The 22,818-nt window shown below is 43.2% G+C and overlaps 1 protein-coding gene and 1 long non-coding RNA gene across 6 annotated transcripts in view; one reads left to right on the top strand and one right to left on the bottom strand.

Moving 5' to 3' along the window:
* kif14 (kinesin family member 14) overlaps positions 1 to 22,818 on the bottom strand; it is a 160,753-nt gene that overhangs the window by 104,336 nt on the left and 33,599 nt on the right. For all 4 annotated transcript variants that reach the window (XM_038794811.1, XM_038794813.1, XM_038794815.1 and 1 more), the window contains exons 6-14: positions 20,530 to 20,582; positions 18,918 to 18,948; positions 18,654 to 18,761; positions 18,033 to 18,149; positions 13,436 to 13,554; positions 7,598 to 7,770; positions 5,483 to 5,630; positions 1,855 to 1,918; positions 185 to 369 (exon numbers count right to left, since the gene is read on the bottom strand). In XM_038794811.1, coding sequence (XP_038650739.1) covers positions 185 to 369; positions 1,855 to 1,918; positions 5,483 to 5,630; positions 7,598 to 7,770; positions 13,436 to 13,554; positions 18,033 to 18,149; positions 18,654 to 18,761; positions 18,918 to 18,948; positions 20,530 to 20,582 — 998 coding nt within the window. The remainder of the gene's footprint in view (positions 1 to 184; positions 370 to 1,854; positions 1,919 to 5,482; positions 5,631 to 7,597; positions 7,771 to 13,435; positions 13,555 to 18,032; positions 18,150 to 18,653; positions 18,762 to 18,917; positions 18,949 to 20,529; positions 20,583 to 22,818) is intronic.
* LOC119964806 overlaps positions 901 to 22,818 on the top strand; it is a 58,228-nt gene continuing 36,310 nt past the window's right edge. The window contains exons 1-3 of one of the 2 annotated variants that reach the window (XR_005460366.1): positions 903 to 1,315; positions 2,461 to 2,794; positions 5,839 to 5,931. This is a non-coding gene — a long non-coding RNA (uncharacterized LOC119964806). Of the gene's footprint in view, positions 1,316 to 2,460; positions 2,795 to 5,838; positions 5,932 to 22,818 lie in introns of those variants that run through there. The other variant, XR_005460367.1, reaches the window with a different exon arrangement.

Below are 22,818 nucleotides of genomic sequence, written 5' to 3'. Positions count from 1 at the left end.
ATTTATTTCAGGTGACACAGGCCGAGATGTTGCCCCAGAGATGTGACAAGGCATTTATAAATTCAAATTGAATTTTCAATTCCAAACCTCATAAAATAAATCAGGAATACAAATAGATTTAGAGGCAAAAGAACATTATCCTTTTGATGTCTGGCTACACAGAAATTAAAAATTTGAAACTCACCAATGATCATCAGCAATGAGTCCCCCAGACAGCTGGATATCATGCTTTGAGTTTGGTCCTTGTTTTCCCACTCTTGTCTGACCTTCTTTTATCATGTACAAGAGAACCTCTGAAATCTGGGGATCTTCATTGAGATTTACTAGATTTGGCAAACTGTTATCCACTTTAAAAGTGATTCCAGCTTTCTGTAGATAGAAATTTCTATAAGTACGTAAAATGTTCTTCCGTTGCTACGAAATACCAGATATATTTAATGCAAGAATCCAATAATTGAATTGTCTCAATTTGTCAAAGAATTAACATTTGATAATTTCTTGAAAGACTTCCTTTTAGGTCACACTCTCACACCCTTGCCAGCAACCCACGAGTCATTATTGGCCAAAATGTTGAAGAATTTTGTTCAACAAATTATCTATTTGGTGCCAACATGATGAGAAAATGGAACCAAGATCTACCAACTGTGCTAGCATCATGAATCCAAAAGCTAAACCAGATGAATTTTCAGAAAAAGATTTTCTTGCCAGTTGACCAATATGTGATGACCTTTGACCCAGAAGCAGTACATGAAGGAAAACTTGTAATTTCTTTAAAATGTCAATGGAATCTTCAATTGCTTTTAAAAATGCTTGAAAAGTACTTGAGAGTTTACATCAATTGTAAAGGGGCCAACTGTAATTTTCGTTCATAAGAAAGTGGCCCATGTGACTGCAAACCCTTGACCTAGAGCCGTACCAACAGGAAGTAAGTTCAGACAGAAGCTGTGTGGCCAGGAGAGCTGTAGACACAAAGGAGAGCTGAAGACAGAGAACGACAAGTACACAGATGCAGACACAAAGAGAAGGTGAAGGGGGATAGAAAAGAGTAACACCATTTTTGAAGATGCAAATCTCTCCGGAAGGGATCAGTTTTTTTTTTGTTTGGCAGAAAAAGAGGTGGGAACTCCTGAAGGTGCTGTACAAGTTGGCTAAATAGGTCAAAAATCCGGAAAGCTGCACAAATTGCTAAAACAAACTAAAAGGCTGGGTGTTTTCCCAGAAATGGCCAAACTGTAAACTGGGGAGTTATTGGTTTGTTGAGAAGCAACTTTGGAAAGCTACACCATCGGGACTGTCATGACCAGAGGGAAAAAAGGTTTGTAGAAGTGTGCCTTGCTAATGATAACCGTACTTGTAAAAAGTAGAGGTGAAAGCTGTTTTTGCATAGGACTCTCAGTCTACCCTAAATTAATAAAGAACAGCATACTGTGGAACTGTAGCTACGTAATGCCACATGTTGGCAGGGAGTAATGTGGGTGCGTATCAGCCATTACTTTGTTGTACCAACTATTTAAAGTGAAATGTATCTTTTTATTTGAATAATTATTTGCCTGTTAATTCATGTTCAATTCACATTGGTTCGGATTCATGCTAAAGGTGAAAGTTACACAAAGCTTGTTGGTAATTTCTTGATTCGAATAAATTTGGCTATTTCAGTTTACTGTTTCCTCAAGGGTATCGTAACAAACATGTCTGAAACACAAATTTCAACTTGATGGGGAGATTCATCACCAGAGGCTGGGATTCTTTCCACTACTCTTCTAAGTAGCCCAAAGAGTATATTAGCCAAGAAGCTATTACCCCAAAACACTAGCACAAAAATAAAAGAATGAATGACCAAAAATAAGGGATTACCTGTAGTTCCCTTGCTTCCTCAAGTTTTCTCTTTTCAGCTTGCTCCAACCTTTCTCTCCATCTCCTAAAGATGTTATAACAAATATATTTTGATTCCAACAAAGAACTTTGGTGCACCAGTAACAATGTGACAACATTTTTGTAACTTTCACCCAATAATCATCAGACTCAATGCAAATAGCTCAATGGCCCTCTTCGGAGAGTCAGAGCAATAACTATGTTCAACCAACTGTTGTACAACCTGGCATCATGCCCAGTAAAATAAACTATCTTTATTTAAAATGGGAGGCTAATGATCAGTTAAGGTGGCTTCCAAGGAGGATCAGATGATTTACAACTTCAACACAGACTATCAAGCTTCCAGAAAGTTCTGAATTTAATCATAATGGCTGAAGGTCTACCCGTTGAATGGGCATGCTATCCAAGACATAAAGTCAATGGACTCTAGAGTCTATATTCCCAGGTTTTCAAAAGAAGAAAAGCTGATGGGGCCCATTATCCACAAGTGTGAAAGACTACCATTTACTTATTTTGAATATCTATGGCCATTGACAATTTAATTGAAACTGGTTCTCTGATACGGAAATTATTTTATCCACAATTCAGTAAAGACCTGGGGCAGTCTGCAGAAATACACAACAGTTGCAGTGGAAAGCTGTGCCATCTGTGTCTTTCAGCAGTCAAAAGGCTTAAAAGGCTTAAGGCTCCGAGCCTGATTCCGAACTCCGAGTTCACCCGTAAAGAAATGAGACCTCCTACAACATCAACGAGTATCTATCTACATGACCTGCTGAACAGTCTTCTCTGTGAAGGAACCCTGCAGTTAACCCAAATATCCGATCCCAGCGATCTGAACTGATCCAAAATACAATTCCAGAGTGGAGAAGCTTCCTTCTTCATGCGACTCTCAAAGACACATGAACTGTTAACTGTTCCTTGGGTAAGTAAATCTTCTTGAATTGCATCTTTCTTGATTGCGTGGTGTGTGACTGACAGTGTTTGGATATTACAGGGTGTGTGCATGAATAAATAATCCTCTTCATTTAAACCGACAAACGTCTGCTACGAGTACTTTATTTTGTTCTTTCTTACATTATTTTTTCCTTTTTTATATACAAAGGTTTGGCTCGAGGGATGATTTTCAATAGATCGCAGCAAGATAGCCGCTCTGCTGCGTACAAAACCGTGAGCCAGAATCAGGTCGTCTACAAATATTTTAGCACCAGGTCCCCCACGAACATGCTGTGCATTTAGAGAGAGGCGGCACCCATCCAGCCGTGCTCCAGCCCTGAATAGAGTGGCACTCCGCACTGGAGTCGGCTATCCTAGGCCAACCAGTGATCCACGGCGCTAGGGTATTGTTATGTTTCGGCGGGATTCAGACTTAGAGGCGTTCAGTCATAATCCCACAGATGGTAGCTTCGCACCATTGGCTCCTCAGCCAAGCACATACACCAAATGTCTGAACCTGCAGTTCCTCTCTTACTGAGCAGGATTACTATTTCAAGAACACATTTTCATCATCAGTAGGGTAAAACTAACCTGTCTCACGACGGTCTTACCCCAGCTCTAGTACTTTTTAAAAAATTGACCACACATAAATGGGGTTTCAAATCATACACATCTACCTTCTCAAAAATAAAGCCCACAGATTACAGATAGAAGTGAAGGGAATTAGGGTTTCATTTTAACTCTCCTGTTGTAAATCCGGATATTAAAAATTTAAATGCTGGACCAGTTACCATCTGGGGACTAAAGACAGCAAGAGCATAGCCAATGAACAGTGTCATGCACTGGAATATTCCAAATTTCAATTATTAATGAAGACAAAGTGCTTGATCCTTCAACTGGAAAGATTTTTCTGGCACAAATAGCAGTATTAACAAAACCTACCTTGCACACTGTCATTGTTCTACAAATTGAAACTATTAAATGATTACAAAAGCAAAATCATCAATGCACCCGCATCTATTTAAATAAGCGGTTAAATGCAAAATAGACTCATGCCAGTTCGTATAAAGCCTAATATTTGGTTTAAATGATATTTTGGTCTAAACAAAAGTAAAGCCGCCATAGTCACAGATGACTACAGGCTGCTTTCCCCTTCAGGGGGAGAGCCGACTAATGATGATTTAACCTGTGGGTCAGATCACCACACCTCAGGTGAGGGGCAAGGTTGAGAAGGCAGGGCCTTCATGAATAACCTCAGCCAGTATGGGAATTGAAGCGTGCTGTTGGCATCGCTCAGTAACAAACCAGCTGTCCAGCCAATTGAGCTAAACCAGCCCAAATAACTTCATATAAATAACATAACCATTTTGATGTATTAGCTTAGAACTTGCTATTTAGAACCAAATTATTCTGGTTAAATGAATTATGCAGTTAGCGCCCCTTCATAATCACTACTCTAATAATCTGAGAAGCAGCTGTGGATTTTGCAACAACTGCTCAACTTTTGTTCACATGGGCAGCACGGTGGCACAGTGGTTAGCATTGCTGCCTACGGCGCTGAGGACCCAGGTGTGGTGATCACAAGTTAACTAGATGCAATACAACTGAGCAAACACTAGAGGGAGCACGGGAGAGCCATATAAATAGACCGGGACAGGAAGTGAGGACATACTTCACGGAAGGCAGAACTGGTAGCAGGACACAGACACACCAGCTAGTAGCATTTGAGGTAGCCGTAGGTTAAGCTCTGAAGAGAGAACGAATTCACAATAAAGCATCTTCTCCACATTTGAGACTACGAGCTTTATTAAGACACGAGGAACAACACACTGGGTTCGAATCCCGGCCCTGGGTCACTGTTCGTGTGGAGTTTGCACATTCTCCCCGTGTCTGCGTGGGTTTCGCCCCCACAACCCAAAAGATGTGCAGGTTAGGTGAATTGGCCACACTAAATTGCCCCTTAATTGGAAAAAATAATTGGGTACTCTAAATTTAAAAAAAAACTTTTGTTCACATATCAATCTTTCAATAAAGAGGAAGAAATGTTGCGATCCATAAGTTTTTTTTGTGCACTTAACAGTGAAATATGGATGGAAACTGCCCAACTTTATTTTAACCAGAGAATTGGGAGTTCATTGAGTTGCACCGTTGGACAGACAATGCCTTTCCCCATTTAAGTCTTGATACCTTTTGTATAAAATTCACGACATCATATTTTCCACACAAGGGAAAATTGAAAACAGCACAATACTCAAACATTTTCAAAATATTTAATACTGATAGCACAGCCAAATGGATAATTCTTCGTAAGTTTAGAGTCTCAGAAATGAACTTGCTTATATTTTACTGGTTCCCAGGTTGTAGGCGATGCTGCAAAGGGCACATTTATTGTCTATTTCTAATTGACCTGTAGCAATTGTAACAGGCCTTTTCATTGAGCAGCTGCAGTCATTGATGGTGCTGCCATAATAGTGTTAGATATGGAATTCAAGGATATGGAGTAGGTGACAATTAAGGAATAGGTGATGGGGTTTCCAATTATCTTGCATGCCCACAGAGGAAATGCACTCAAATGAGAAATGTTCTTTTAGCAAAGTGAGCTAGGTGAGCCAAATTCCATTTCATCATTCCAGACCTAATATTCTTTTGCAAGCCTGCCTCAGATCCATCACCTTACCTCTGTGACTCTGCCATTTCCCTCTCCTGTTGATTGAGCTTCAATTTCAGAGCATTAATTTCCTTCTGGGATACTTTATACCTCTCAGACTGAATTCCTTGGCTACTCATCTGAGCAGCTTTCAACTTTTCAATTTCTGATTTCAGATCTGATTCAGCGAGGATTCAAAAAAAGTTAGAGTTACATTCATCAAAACTTTGTGGTGCTAAAGCCCCAAGTTAATGCAAACATATAATGAAATAAAAAATAATAAAATAAAAAGTTTCACTGCTCAGGTTGGAATAAGTTAGTGAATAGTAGTTTACTTAAAAATGCATGCAAACAAACGGTGAATTTTATTTTTTACATGTGTCCAGCTAAAGTCAAGGACAACAGAAGAACATCACCACTTGCTGGAAAATTAAAGAGTTGGATATTTCCTGTAATAATAAATAGAATGTCTCACCAAATTCTAAGTCTTCAAAGTGTGTTGGTCATTACAGGGGGGAACCCACTAATGTCAAATATTTTTCAGGTTCAGTTGTTGCAAAGTAAAATATTGTGCTCACAATCAGAACATGAACGATTGATCACATTTTATTGGAGTCAATGTAAATATCTGCTCTTTTCCCAATTCAGCTTCATGTTCAGAAATGTATTGAGTTCCAATGAACATCACTTCGATAAACAGCCTTTTGGCTAAGATGAGTGCGAGGTCAGGTGTAATGCCTGGATCTTGGATGTCTCCTGTTATGGGCCAGGGTTTAGAGAACACCAAAGTGTATCATGGAGTTCACCTGACCCACAACTTTTAATAGATTTTGGTTATACGGAGCACAAGGGCCCACTCTACAGGTGTGATGCAACAGAAATCTAAAGTACTTTTAAAACAAAACAATGTTTATTCTATGAATCCAGTTAACACACAGTAAACATCTTAGCAACTATCAACTCAAATACTCCCCCAAAGAATACAGTACTCTATAAGTAACCCTCAATCTTTCCTAGCAACATCCAGAAGACAAATACCCTCTTTAACAAAGACAGCAGATTTAAATTATCTACTGAGAGCAGTTATCACTTTTAAATTAGCAAGTGATCTGAAGACATTCTTTTTCATGAAGAAAGAGATCAAAATTACACCTTGTTTGGCTGGATGCAGCTCCAACTCTGAAAACGAAACTAAAACACAGACACACACTAGCTTTTTGTTCAAAGTGAAAGTAAAAGGCCACAGACAAAACCCAGCTCCACCCACACTCTGACATCACTACAGCTATTTGATAAACACCCAAAGTACCCCCACTACAGCTATTTTATAAACACCCATTTCTTAAAGGTACTCTCATATGACACTCCCTTGTGGGGACCATGAATTGAATTGGTTGTTGGAGCAGACAAGGAGCTGGATTAGGGGTTTTCCCCTATCCATACTCTGAGCTCTGGCTTTGTAACTCTGATAAAGTATTTTTTTTTTTAATTTAAAAAGTAAAAGATGACTACTAGAATTAATGCCAAATGCCACGGCAAAACTTCCACTGGCCCAAACAACCTTTATGCTATTTTCTATGTTTTCACTTGTACTATTCTGTGATTGGGAAGGAAATTGTTCAATGCATTATTTTTGGCTATTTCTTTCATAGTAGAAGGTTCCAACACACAGACACTTCATTGTTACAAATATATTTGAACTACAAGATAGCATAAAATGGTAAAATGCCAAAATGTGCCATACAGAAGAGGGTTTACTGCCATATCATAGTTGTCCTATAATGAGCAATATAATTTTAAATTAACAAAAATGATTCGACTTTTAAATTACGTTATGTAGCATTCATTGTACTTCCCCACCCACCTTTTAAAATATAGGCAAAGGGAAAAGGCCTAAAGTTAATTTTTTTCTTTTTAGAAAATAACCAAACCTTGTGACGGTCATGAAATGAAAATCGCTTATTGTCACGAGTAGGCTTCAATGAAGTTACTGTGAAAAGCCCCTAGTCGCCACATTCCGGCGCCTGTCCGGGGAGGCTGGTACGGTCATGTTCTACAGTTCAAAATTCCATTTCAAAATTAAGACATTAATTCATATCAAAGCAAACACATGCAAGTTAACTTGTATGGGAAATGTCAAACAACCTCGAATCAATTTTGCACTCGAGTCCTCATTCACTTTCGCGATGTTGATAATCTGGCGAGCCTGTTTGGCATATCTAAGTGTACTAAGAGTCTCCTCTACATTAGAAGCAGATGGGCTGATGGTAGCTATCATAGCTGTTTTTGAATTGCCACCAAGACTGTCTTTCAATAACCTACAATGTATTTCAAATGACCAAAAGAAAAGAATCAGTGTTCCGACATGTCATTCAGTAGTAAATAACATTCAAGTAGAAAATAGTAGCATACATGCATACATTAATTATGTTGTATAAAAAAAGTTAATATATCATCAAGTATGATCTTGCTAAATCTTCAATTAATTAATCCTGCTCGAGTATCCAATAAGAGCGGAATAATAAATAAGCGGATAAAGCTGAGGGATAGGTTAGGGGTTATAGCCCGATTAAAAGATCTATATACCAATGCATGGAGTGTAAGGAATAAACTAGGCAAGCTGCAGGCACAAATTCAAATTGAAGATCATGATGTTGTGGCTATTACGGAGACATGGTTGCAGGATGGTCGGGACTGGGAATTAAATACACCTAGTTATAAAGTTTACAGGTGGGACAGGGATGATGCAGAGGGGGAGGAGTAGCCCTACTGATTAGAAATATCACCACCTCAAATGGTGAGGGAGGATATAATGAGGGGAAAGTATCTGGTGGAGCCCCTATGGGTGGAACTGAGGAACAGAAAAGGATCTAAACTGTAATGGGTGGTGTGCATCGAACCCCTGGTAGCAGTTGAGGAGTAAAATTTTACAAATGCAGAAATTAGGCAAGTGTGTAACAAAGGCAGAATAGTATTAATGGGGGATTTTAACTTACACATAGATTGTGAGAGGCAGACAAGCACCTGTCAGAAAGGTGGTGAATTTCTGGAATGTGTCTGGGATAGTTTCCTGCAGCAATATGTTCTACATCTAACAAGGGGACAGGCAATATTAGATTTAGTCATGAATAATAAACCCAATTTAATTAGTAGCCTCACTATGTGTGAACATTTATCAAATAGTGATCACAACATGATCAAATTCAATGGAGCTTTGAAAGTGAAAAGCGCAAATCTGCTACTAGAATTTAAGACTTGAGTACGGCCAACTTTCATGGGATGAGACAGAGACTGTCCACGGTAAACTGGAAAGATCTGTTAATGGGTCAAACAACTGAAGAAGTGGAGAATTTTTAAAGAAAGATTTAACAAAATACAGAGTGAGTATATACCCAGAGAGGAAAAAGCTCCACTTCACAAAAAAATAGCCAGGGACAACGAAAGAGATTAGGGACAGCGTAAAACTAAAAGAAAGGGCCGACAAAAGTGCAAATCATGGCACAGACCCGGACAAATGGGATAGATGCAAAGACCAGCAATGGATCACAAAGCAACTTATAAGAGGTTCTAAAAGGGATTAGGAAAGGAAATTTGCAAGAACTTTTGTAGTTATATAATGGGAAAGTGGGTGGTCAAGAGTAATGTATGCCCACTAAAAGCTGAAAATGGAGATATTGGGTAAGATTCTCTGTTTGGGAGACCTGGTTCTCCCGCCGGAGCGGAGTTGCACCTGATTTGTGCTCCTGCTGAGAGTGGAATTAGGAAGCGATTCCCAATCCTCAGCTGTGTAAATTTATGCATGCCGAGGATTGCAAGGGATTCCCACAATTGGGCCATCATTTTGAGCGGTCAGCACCCCCTCAATTTTCTGTGCAAAATATTGATTTTAATAGGCTGTGATTGACAGGTTTCCAACACCCCCGGGTGTCAGCATTGATCCGTTCATCTTCCTTCATGGTTGAGTAACTTTGAAGTGGTCTAACCGTAAAGTTTATAAATATCAAGCTTTGATTGTCAGTTCTTGGACCACTTCAAACAGAGTTAAGTGCTGTCAGTTTATAGCTGACCACTTCAAAGTCACTCAACCATAAAAGGAGGGATTGGAAAGCACTTAATTCTGTTTGAGGACGTTCAGGAGTGGTCAATCAAAGCATGATGTTGTATAAACATTGAGATTAGACCACTTCAAAATTACTCAGCCATGAATGGAGATGAATGGAGCAATGCTGACAGCTAAGAACGTGTGGAAGCCGTGATTCCAACCTAGTAAAGTCAATATCAAAGATAAATGAATGAATGGCTTTTAGATCAAAGATCTGAGGGGGTTTAAACACAGCTGACTGATTTTCTCTTTCCAGGAATGACAGGTGTTATTTCCTGTGTTGGAGTCAGCAGGTGTATTGCCCAGGTGAATGTCAAAGCAATGATATTTTTTCACTGCCTCTGTCTGGACTGCCCTCTAGCTTCCAGACAGAGGTCTCCCTTCTGGGGGGCTTCCTGACAGGGGTCTCTCTTCGATGGACTATGGGGTCAATTCCCTTAAAGATTATCCCCATTGCCCATGAGGTCCATTGCATCAGGGCCACGTTTGACAGGACCAGAAGTAATTCTCACCCACGTTATTCCGAGCCCTCATGACCGGAGAATCACGCAGGCCCAGAGAATATGGTGCCTGGCCCACGGGGCGCGAACCTCGATCCCGACACCATTGGTGGCTGGCGCATCGGAAACGCATCAGGTCAATCCCGCTTTCTCCCCAACACCAGATTCACTACCCCATTGGAACTCTGCTACTGGCAGCCCATGGCGGAAAATTCCACCCATTGTCATTGATACTGGTGAAATGGCAGACATGTTGAACAATTATTTTGCTTCAGTATTTACAGTTGGAAAGGAGGATAACTTACAGGAAGTCCTGAAAAATGAATAGCCAATAGAAGATAAGGCTTATTACAATTAAGTACAGCATCAATAACAAGGAAATGTATGGAACTAAAGAGTGACAAATCACCAGGACCCGACAGTTTCAATCCGAGGGTGTTAAAGGAAGTAGAGGAGCATATGGTAGATGCCTTAACTACATTATTTCAGAGTTCACCAGATTCAAGAGTAGCCCCTCTGGATTGGAATATTGCACATGTCACTCCATTCAAGGGTGACAGGGGGAAACCATGGAATTACAGACTGGTTAGTCTAATATCTGTGGTGGGAAAATTGCTGGAGTCTAGAATTAGAGATAGGGTAACTAAACACCTCGAAAAATGTTGGTCGGTCAAGGAGAGCCAGCATAGATTCATGAAGAGCAGATCATGCCTGACAAATCTCACTGAATTCTTTGAAGAGGTGACTAAGGTAGTGGACAAGGTGATGACTATGGATGTTACTTATATGGACTTCCAGAAGGCATTTGATAAAGTCCCACATAAGAGACTGTTTATTAAGGTAGAAGCCCACAGAGTTGGGGGTAAATTATTAACATGGTTAGGAAACCAGTTCAGTGGTCGGCGACAGAATGGGGATAATGGGCAGGATAGAACTAGTGGTGTACCACAGGGATCTGCATTGGGGCCTCAATTATTCACATTATTTATTAACGACTTGGGCGATGGCCTATGAAGTTAAATATCCAAATTTGCTGATGATACAAACTTAGGTGACATGTGCAACATAGGAAATAGGAGGAGGAGGAAGCCAATCGGCCCTTCGAGACTTCTCCGCCAGTCATTATGATTATGGTTGATCATCAAGTTCGGGGTGCAATTCTCTTGCCGTGTTATCTCAGCAAGAGCACAACTTGGCCGGAGAATCCTGGAAGAGGCCTCCAGTGGACCACCCGACAGCCTCCACACCGCGTGGGATTCACCGAAGTCTCGCGAGACGTCAATGTTGGAATTCCGCCCAAAATGGGCGGGACCAAATGACACTCACGGACGTAGGTTATAAACCTACTTATGTCCTACCTTCCCAGGATCCACCGGCCTCCCTAGGGAGGCTGTAGCCGTGCGCCAATCAGTGCTGGTCCACATAAACGTGAAGCAGGCCGAATGGCACCCGGGAGGAGGTCTCCTGGGACATCAGAGACCCCTGGGTGGTCAGGGTAAGTGCAGGGCGGCTCGTTAGGTGCCCCCCCCCCCCCCAGAACACAGGCATCTTGGCACTGTCCAGCTCACATTGGCACTGCCAAGGTGCCTGGATGGCACCGCCAATCTGCCAGGAGCACTGCCCAGGTGCCAGTGTAAAGATGTCTGGGTGGCACTGCCAAGTGTCAGGGGCTGAGCGGCACCATGCCCATGAAATGAGAGTGGACGAGGGTTGCTATAAGGGGGGCTAAAGAGGGAGGTGCCCCAGGGACCCTATAGCAGGGTGTCCTCACTTGGGGGGGGGGGGGGGGGGGTTGTCCATATGTGTGGGGGAGTAGCATTGTCCATGGGTTTCTAGACCCACAAGCTCACTTAGAGATCAGGGCACACTTTCAAAATGGCAGCCCAATCTCGGAGTACAGCTCCCCAGCGCTTAAATAAAATTCTACGTGTGGGCTAAACCGGTGAGAAACTACCCAGGGCCCAAAAAGGTGACTACGGGCTGGATTCTCCGGTCGTGTCCACCCGGCGACCGGAGAATCCCACTAGAGGTCAATGGATTTCTCCATTATAACCATCTCGCCCGGGGCATTCTTGTGGCGGGCAGGGCAGACAAATTCAGCCCAAAATGTCATTGAATAGCGATGGGGAATTCACCGGTAGAGCCGGTGGTTAACTCCCTGAAAAGCCCACCGCAAATTATCTTATAAATTTGGGAGAATCGGGCCCTCAATACCGTCTCTCTCCTCTTCACCCCCCTACCCCACCCCGCCCCCCCATATCCCTTTAGCCCCAAGAAATATATCTAATTCTTTCTTGAAATTACACATTTGGTTCTAAACTACTTTCTGTGGTAGAGAATTCCACAGATTCACCATTCTCTGGGTGAATACATTTCTCCTCACCTCAGTCCTAATTGTAGACAGTCTAGATAACAGCATAGAATTGCAAAGAGATATTGACAGACTAGGTGAACGGGCAAAATTGTGGCAGATGGAATTCACTGTAAGCAAGTGTAAGGTTATCCATTTTAGGGGTAAAAGGAATGGCAGGGTACGTTATAAATGCGAAGAGATTAAATACAGTGGATGTCTAAAGAGACCGGGGGTTCTGGTGTCTAGATCTTTAAAGAGCCACGAACATGTGCAGAAAATAATCAAAAAGGCTAATGGAATGCTAGCCGTTATATCTAGAGGACTGGAATATAAAGACACAGAAGTTATACTGCAGCTGTACAAAACCCCGGGAGGACTGTGAGCAGTTCTGGGCACTACACCTTAGGAAGGCCTATTGGCCTTGGAGGAAGTGTAACCAAGTTTACAAAAATGGATTCCTGGACTATAAGGGTTAAGTTACGAGAAGAGATTACACAAATTAGGCCTGTTTTGGCCAGAATTTAAGGTTAAGGAGTGATCTGATCGAAGTCTTCAATATATTAATAGGGAAAGGGAAAGACAGGGCAGATATAGGTAAACTATTTCCATTGTTTAGTGATTCTAAAACAAGGGGGCAGAGTCTAAAAATTAGGGCCAGACCATTCAGGAGATGTTAGGAAGCACTTCAACACACATTGAGCTAGAACAGTTATTAGTTTTAAATCTGAGATAAATAGATTTTTGTTAAGCAAAGATATTAAGGCATATGAGCCGAAGGGGTTAGGTTACACATCAGCCATGATCTCACTGAATGGCAGGACAGGCTCAGGGGCTGAATGGCATACGCCTGTTCCTATGCTCTTAATTCATTTTTTTTATTTTAGGTATAGCATGCAATTTGCTTAGATCTTATTTAATGAGAGTTTAAAAATTATATGCGAGGCCAGGTTAAAAAAATTAAATTCTATAGAACTATCACTGCTTGGTCAACATTAACTTTCAGAACTGTACAATAATTTATAACTCACCATGTGAGCACCGATTCCCTATAAGGAATAAAGACTTTCTTCTTGGCCTGAAAATATTCTGAAAGTGCAGAAATAACCTTTCCCAAGGTGAAGAGAGATTTATTTATGCTTACACCCTCCTGTAATAAAGAACATTTCAGTGTTTTGTAGTTAAAGGGTAGCTGGCCAGTGATACAGGAGCCAAACATAAAATACCATAAAACTGCACTTCAGAATGTTCAAATTAGACTGAAGACCATTTGGGAGGAATAAGCTTTAGGACAAAAACTGTAGCACTAAATGGGTAAGATCTAGTGCTGAAAATGAATAGAAAATCTTCATCCTTGAATATGTGGTTGCACTAGAATCAAAGGGTTCAGATGATGGCAAGAACCACCATGGTAGGGAAAACCTGGTGATTTAGGAGCCTTCAGAACCTCTTGAGATTGGACAACTTTTTTTTTTAAAAGAAAGTAAAAGTGTATTCTACTATAATATACTTTAATGTGGTATTTAATTTGTTTGGGAAAACATCGTATTCTGTCAGCCACAAGGTGGCACAGTGGTTAGCACTGCTGCCTCACAGCGTAGAGGACCGGGGTTCAATCCTGGCCCCGGATCACAGTCCATGTGGACTTTGCACATTCTCCCCGTGTCTGCGTGGGTCTCACCCCCACAACCCAAAGATGTGCCGGGTAGGTGAATTGGCAACACTAAATTGCTCCTTAATTGGAAAAAATAAGAATTGGGCACTAAAATTATATGTTTTTAAAAATTGTCTCAGCTATATGCGATCTACACAAAAGATTAATGATTACAAAGTAATGACTAAAACCGAAAGAAACAGCCAGCATTGACGAGAGAAACAGTCATTATACATTTGAAACTGATAAATGGCAGAGACCAAAGATGATGTGGCACACATCAGAGGACTGTTGGTGATTAAAACTGACATCCTTCTTGGAGCGGGGTAGAGATGGTGGGGGGCTGGCGTTACCCAATCTCTCGGGGTATTATTGGGCGGCCAATGTGTCGATGGTGCGCAAGTGGGTAATGGAGGGGGAGGGGGCAGCATGGAAACGGATGGAGAGGGCGTCCTGTGGCGATACAAGCCTGGGGGCCCTGGTAACGGCGCCGTGGCCGTTCCCTCCTACGAGGTATACCACGAGTCCGGTGGTGGCGGCTACCCTCAAGGTTTGGGGGCAGTGGAGGCGACATAGGGGAGAAGTGGGGGGCTCGATGGAGGCTCCGTTAAGGGGGAACCATAGGTTCGTCCCGGAGAACATTGATGGGGGATTTCAGGGTTGGCACAGAGCGGGCATCAGACAGCTGAGGGACCTGTTTATTGATGGGAGGTTTGCGAGCCTGGGGGAGTTGGAGGAGAAATTTGGGCTCCCCCCGGGGAACATGTTCAGGTATCTGCAGGTAAAGGCATTTGCTAGGCGGCAGGTGGAGGGATTCCCTTCGCTTCCCGCGAGGGGGGTGAGCGACAGGGTGCTTTCGGGGGTCTGGGTCGGAGAGGGGAAGATATCTGATATCTACAAGGTTATGCAGGAGGCGGAGGAGGCGTCAGTAGAGGAGCTGAAAACGAAGTGGGAGGGGGAACTGGGGGAACAGATCGAAGACGGGACATGGGCTGATGCCCTGGAGAGGGTTAATTCTTCCTCCTCGTGTGCGCGGCTTAGCCTCATCCAATTCAAGGTGCTGCACCGGGCCCACATGACTGGGACGAGGATGAGTAGGTTCTTTGGGGGTGAGGACAGGTGTGTCAGGTGCTCGGGGAGTCCAGCGAACCATGCCCATATGTTCTGGGCATGCCCGGCACTGGAGGAGTTCTGGAAGGGGGTGGCGAGGACGGTGTCGAGGGTGGTGGGATCCAGGGTCAAGCCAGGATGGGGACTCGCGATTTTTGGGGTTGGGGTGGAGCCGGGAGTGCAGGAGGCGAAAGAGGCCGGTGTGCTGGCCTTTGCGTCCCTAGTAGCCCGGCGAAGGATCTTGCTACAATGGAAGGATGCGAGGCCCCCAAGCGTGGAGACCTGGATCAGTGACATGGCGGGTTTCATTAAGCTAGAGAGGGTCAAATTCGCCCTGAGAGGGTCGGTACAAGGGTTCTTTAGGCGGTGGCAGCCTTTTCTCGACTTTCTGGCTCAACGATAGGGTACGGGGACAGCAGCAGCAGCAACCCGGGGAGGGAAAAGGGGAGGGAAAAGGGGGGGGGCCGACAATGACTATGTTTGTTTATTTAATTTTAATATTTTTTAAGTTCTTTTGTTGTTCATTAGGGTTGGGGGGGTGGGGGGATGTGATACATGCGCCGATACGGTCTTGGGGTGTCACAGTTATTATGGGTTATTTTGTTGCATTTCATTGTTTGTCGTTATGTTTTATATTTTCTGTAAAAAATTCCAATAAAAATTATATTAAAAAAAAACTGTCATCCTTAGGTCGCTGGTTCAATTCCGGCTCGAAGGAAGCCCCCTTCCATTTTAAGGGGCTGGTTTAGCTCTCTCAGCTAAATCGCTGGCTTATAAAGCAGACCAAGCAGGCCAGCAGCACGGTTCGATTCCCGTACCAGCCTCCCCGGACAGGCGCCGGAATGTGGCGACTAGGGGCTTTTCACAGTAACTTCATTGAAGCCTACTCGTGACAATAAGCGATTTTCATTTCATTTTCATTTCACATTGACAGGATACTTTAACCCGTCCCATTTAATTGCTGACACAATGGTGTCGGCCATGGCGGTGGCAGAAGAAAAAGAGTGTCCCCACGGCACTGGCCCGCCTGCCGATCAGTGGGCCCCGATCACGGGCCAGGCCACCGTGCGGGCACCCCTCGGGGTCCGATCGCCCCGCGCCCCCCCAGGACCCCGGGGGCCCGCGCGCGCCACCAATCCCGCCGGCACCAGAGGTGGTTTAAACCACATCAGCGGGAGAGGCCTGTCAGCGCCGGGACTTCGGCCCATCGCAGGCTGGAGAATCGCAGCGGGGGGCACGCCGATCGGCAGGGAGTGATTCCCGCTCCCGCCGATTCCCAGGTAGCGGAGATTTCCGTCCACGGCGGGGGCGGGATTTACGCCGGCCCTGGGGGAATTTAGGCATAGACTAATTTCTAAATGGGGAAATGCTTAGGAAATCAGAAACACAAAGAGACATAGGTGTCCTTGTTCACGATTCTCTTAAGGTTAATGTGCAGGTTCAGTCAATAAGGCAAATGCAATGTTAGCATTCATAGAATATACAGTGCAGAAGGAGGCCATTCGGCCCATCGAGTCTGCACCAACCCACTTAAGCCCTCACTTCCAGCCTATCCCCGTAACCCAATAACCCCTCCTAACCTATCTGGTCACTGAGGGAAATTTATCACGGCCAATCAACCTAACCTGCACGTCTTTGGACTATGGGAGGAAACCAGAGCAAACCCACGCAGACACGGGGAGAACATGCAAACGTCCACAGACAGTGACCCAGCGGGGAATCGAACCTGGGACCCTGGCACTGTGAAACCACAGTGCTATCCATTTGTGCTACCGTGGTTCCCATGTCGATAGGACTATAATATAAGGCCCGGGAAGAACTTCTGAGGTTGAATACGGCTCTGGGAAGACCCCATTTGGAATATTGTGAGCAGCTTTGGGCCCCGTATCTAAGTGCTGGCCTTGGAAAGGATCCAGAGGAGGTTCACAAGAACGATCCTTGGAATGAACAGTTTGTCGTATGAGGAACAGTTGAGGACTCTGGGTCTGTACTCGTTGGAATTTAGAAGGATGAGGGGGGATCTTATTGAAACTTACAGGATACTGCGAGGCTTGGATAGAGTGGACTTGGAGAGGACGTTTCCATTTGTAGGAAAAACTAGAACCAGAGGACACCATCTCAGGCCAAAGGGATGTCCCTTTAAAACAGAGACGAGGAGGAATTTCTTCAGCCAGAGGGTGGTGAATCTGTGGAACTCTTTGCCACAGAAGGCTGTGGAGGCCAAATCAGAGTGTCTTTAAGACAGAGATAGATAGGTTCTTGATTAATAAGGGAATCAGGGGTTATGGGGAGAAGGCAGGAGAATGGGAATGAGAAAAATATCAACCATGATTGAATGGCGGAGCAGACTCGATGGGCTGAGTGGCCTAATTCTGCTCCTATGTCTCATAGCTGACTGGCCAGTACCTATATTGTCTTTTATATATAACTGTTTAAAAATAAATCTAGGCCATATATAATAAAGCTTGTAAACCTTATTATAAAAGGATGGCTTACTCATAGAAAGAACATTGACTGCAGAAATGAATATTTTGTTTCGAGTCCTGTTGGGGAATTATTCAAACAAGGACATATACTTTTACCATATTTAAGGTTTTTAAAATATAAATTTAGAGCACCCAATTATTTTTTTTCCCAGTTAAGGGGCAATTTAGCGTGGCCAATCCACCTAACCTGCACATCTTCGGGTTGTGGGGGTGAGACCCACACAGAAATGAGAAGAATGTGCAAAGTGCACACGGACCATGACCCGGGGCCGGGATCGAACCCGGGTCCTTGGTGCCATGATGCTGCAGTGCTAACCACTGCGCCACCATGACGCCCCTTACCATACTTACAGTAACTGATATTTACAAAGTGTATACCTTCAGTCTATCGCCACTGGTCTGAGCTGTGAAGCAACGTTCACTTCCTGCAAGATCCACTAGATTCACTTTGCTCGTCACACAGTGCTCATGTTCCACCTCTTCTACAAATTCTGACTGCAGGTCAAACAAAAAACTTGAGAAGTCCTTTAATAAATTGAGCAAAACAGTTATACTATTAACAGTTGTTGTGGAATTATTTATGTTCATTGCTCCCTCCCTTTATTACACATTTTAATAGAGTTGCCCAGGTTTTACTTGCATGACATTTCCAGAATGCCAGCTTGTACTTAGATCCCCTCCCACTCCCCATGGGGCTGTTTAGCACAGGGCTAAATTGCTGGCTTTGAAAGCAGGCCAGCAGCACGGTTCGATTCCCGTAACAGCCTTCCCGAACAGGCGCCGGAATGTGGCGACTAGGGGCTTTTCACAGTAACTTCATTGAAGTCTACTTGTGACAATAAGCGATTTTCATTTCATTTTTCATTTCATTTCATGTTAAAGGAATGCTAGTCACTACCATATTGAAAAAGACAGCAATGTGATACAGAAATGCAATTCCCACTAACAAATGTAAAATTCATGCCGAATAAATCAAAGCTGATTCCAGTGATATCGTACCTTGGTTTGTGTCATGACAAGTGTGATGACTGAGTGAGACCTAGAACTCTTTTCATTCATGCCAGTGGCTGATGTAGCCCGTTGCTTGTTCCCTAGTTCCAACCAGCCCTAAGGAAGAAATTTTTTTTATTTTTTTTTTATAAAGTATCTACAATAGTGAGTTTATTCTAAAATAAAACAAACCAAACTATATAAAGTCAACTCTTTATGGACTACAAAGGAGAACTATTGTCTTCAATTTTAAATAACAGATACAGCACTTACCCGAATATCTGCATAAGAGGTGACAACATTCCTGGAAAATAAAGTACATAATTGAGCCAATAGAACGTGTACACTGACAGAGATTTAGTCCAAGCTTTGGAATCTCTTCCAGGCAATGGAAAGAGTGATTTAAAATTTAGCATCAGTTTATATATTGTCCCATGTTTACACATGGGTTAATGCTCAATTTTGCACAAGAATAAAGCCCTAGTTTGGTTTCCTCAATAACAATAGGAATTTCCATACCAGAGTGCTTTGTGGTACATGTGCAGCAATAATTATTTAAGATCTCAAAATTGGAGGGCGAGCTCAAAATCCCACTCCATTCTGTCAAGCATAGATATGCAAAATCCAACCTTCTCACTCAGCTTTCTTTCACCTACACTTTGAAGAAAATGACGACTACCTGGAAATGTGGAGATTTACTCAAATATCAGGAAAGCATTCACTTCCACAAAAATATTGAAATAAATGAAAGAATAAAGGCGTACAAACTTACAGTAAGACCTGGACACCATTCAGGTTTGGGTTGATAAATGGCAAATAAAATGCGTGCCACACGTACCAGGAAATGGCTGTCTCCAGCAAGAGAGACTCTAACCATCTCCCCTTGACATTCAATGGCATTACCATTGCTGCGTCCTCCACCACAAACAACCTAGGGGTTCTGTTGACCAGAAACTGACTGGACCAGCGTATAAATACTGTAGCGAGAAGAGCCAGCCAGAGGCTGGGAAGTTTGCAGAGAAACCACTTCATGGTTCCCCAAAACCAGTCCATCATCTACAAGGCAGAAGTCAGGAGTATGACAGAAGACTGCCTGGATGAGTGCAACTCTAACAACGCTCAAGAATCTCTACACTATGTAGGACAAAGCAGCCTGCTTGATTGGCACCCAACCCACCACCCTCAACATTCACGCTCTCCATCACCAATGCACAATGGCACCAAAGTCTACTATCAACAGGATACACTGCAACAACTTACCAAGACTCCTTCAACATCACCTACAAACTCAAGACTTCTATCACCTAGAAGAGCAAGGGTAGCGAATGCATGTGAATACAACCAGCTGCAAGCTCTCCTCCAAGCCACACATCATCTTGACTTGGAAATATATCGCTATTCCTTCAGTCAGTGGGTCAAAATTCTGAAACTCCCTCCCTAACAACACTGTAGGTGTACTGACACCACATGGACTGTAGCAGTTCAAGAAAGCAGTTTATCACAACCTTCTCAAAGGTAATTAGGAATGGGCAATAAAGGTAGCCTAGCCACCAACACTCACATCCCATGAAAGAATTTTAAAAGAATTATTAACTTTTGAGACAATAACAAAATGCTGCTGGCAATAAAATAAACAGCTAAAACCATAAGAGACAACAGAAAAACTAAAACAATTTAAATATCTAGAATGGAGAGAGTGGGGAGGAATACAAATGAGTAAGATGACTGCACGTGCAACATAATTCTGAAAAAGAGAATGTCCCAAATGATTTTTACTCAATGTTTGTGGGTGACAGAATTTCATGTTTATCTAGGAAGTTGAAAAAAGATGAGTGCAGATGACAGTTACATTACTCCATGTATAAACTCCTGAACAATAACTTACAAAGAGAGATCAGCCACATAAGGTCCAAAGACTGGATGTTCTCTTACTCGGAGCTGCAAGCAATAGAATGTGTTTAATTAAACAAGAGAGTAAATATTACAACAGAATCGCTAAGGATCGTACTGTTAATCCCTGTCTGTCCCTGGTATGTTCCATTATTCTTGTTATTTCAATTTTTGTATGAGGACAAAAATTTGCATATGCCTTTAAGATGAACTTCACATTATAATTTTTTTTTAAAAGGAACCGAGAGCAGCATATGCTGATTGGTGATAAGATGACTCATCTTAATGGTCTTGGCTGTCGGACAATGAGCTGTGTACATTGCTGGGTGTATAGCTGACAATCTATGCTGATTCTGGAAGGTTCTACAAAGGGCAGGAAGGATTCATCTGGTTTCTAGTTTTAGTTTGAGTTTTAGTCAAGAAGGTGGAGGGCCACAGCCTGATCTCTCTTTCTGACCTGATGGACTCTGTCTAAAGGTTCAAAGTAAAGACCTTTCTCTCTTTTCAGCCAGGTTGAACTGCAGGAAGTTCAGGGCAGCCACCAGCTGCAGGCAGGGTCAGTTGTTTTAAAAACCCATTTTAAACTCTTGTGTAGGGAATTCTGCTCAGAGAAGCTGTTGGTCCTTCTGGTAGAGTTGGAAACAAATAAGAATTACACAGGCTGGAGGCTGTTCTTTTGAGTGGAGGCCCATGTTAATAAAAATGAAAGTGATTCCCCAGAGGAGTTCTGACTGAATGCACATGCCAGAAGATTCACGTTAGCAATCCAACTGGTGGTCTTAAACACTCCGCATCCTGGGAAGTTAGCCGACTACAACAACATCAAGATCAGCAACAAGGACATTCATCTCTCTTTTTCCATTTTAATCTCCATCATTTTACCCCTTTCCTTTCCTGTGCGTGTCTGTCTTGTGTTTGGGTAGAGGGTGGGACGGTAAAAGTGGAGAATAGTAATTAGCCGGCCTCTATTCCGTTACAGTTCTTTCATATTTCAATTTTGTTTCTGTTATCAATAAAGTTATTGTGTTCACACATGGTGGCTATAACCTATTAAACACACACATGGTGGCTATAACCTATTAAACAATCAAGGGATCAAAGGTTCTGCAAATGTCATAAGAATATTGGTTAATTCATTTAGGTGTTGGGACTCCGGGGTCTGTGGGACTGAAATCGACTACACACTAATCCAAGGTGTTGTAACAATCTATAAACACATGCAATATAAACTGGACTGTTTACATTTTAGACTAAAATATCATTAATAGGAGAAGATCCAGTAGCTCAGCAGACACTGCTGCTTGGTGCGACAAACAAGACAGGGGCTCCAAAACGTAATCCCTAAACTGCATTGATATACCTAGTTTCAAGCAGGGTGTTGAAGTCAGCATAACAACCTGCTTTGATTTCCACATTGTGACATGGAGGGAAACATTTAAGATCAGAAATATTTCATGTTGGCTCACAGAGGCAGCATTGAGAAAAAGGCGGTCACAAAATTTTGCAGCTCAAAAATCTGACTCTCAATCACTCAGTAGAAAAACAAGGACTCAAACCCAGTAATTGTATACCATAAGTTTCCAACATACAATGTGCCTGCCCGGAATAACAAATAAAAGGGTGTGATCCACCGGCCGCATTGCGCTCTCGCATGAGCGCGGTGCGGCCGATGAATGTCAGGGGAGGCCTCTCGTGGACTTCTGGATCTACCAAAGTCCCGCATGGCATCGGAGTCAGAAACACGCCCAAAAGAGGCAGGAGCAAACTACGCACGCCAAAGTCTGTTTTTAATCACCTTCAGCGAACTTACTCAGCATCTAAGGGCAGCACAGTAGCACAAGTGGATAGCACTGTGGCTCCACAGTGCCAGGTTCGATTCCCCGCCTGGTCACTGTCTGTGCGGAGTCTGCACATTCTCCCTGTGTCTGCGTGGTTTTCCTCCGGGTGCTCCGGTTTCCTCCCACAGTCTAAAGACGTGCAGGTTAGGTGGATTAGCCATGATAAGTTGCCCTTAGCGACCAAAAAGGTTAGGAGGGGTTATTGGGTTACTGGGATGAGGGCTTATGTGGGTCGGTGCAGACTCGATGGTCCGAATGGCCTCATTCTCCACTGTATGTTCGATGTAATCTACTGGCCTCCCCAGCGAGGCTGAACCATGCGCCATTTAACATCGCTCCACACAAACGTGGACCAGCTGGAATGGCACCCGGGGGGGGGGATCTCCTGGACTATCGGAGACCCTTGGGTGGGCAGGGTCCATGCAGGGTGACCCATTGGCCCTCTC

This window comes from Scyliorhinus canicula, chromosome 4, assembly GCF_902713615.1.
Source record: "Scyliorhinus canicula chromosome 4, sScyCan1.1, whole genome shotgun sequence".
Lineage (NCBI taxonomy): Eukaryota > Metazoa > Chordata > Chondrichthyes > Carcharhiniformes > Scyliorhinidae > Scyliorhinus > Scyliorhinus canicula.
Note: the sequence above shows the minus strand (reverse complement) of the source record. Positions and strands in the feature narration are given on the sequence as shown.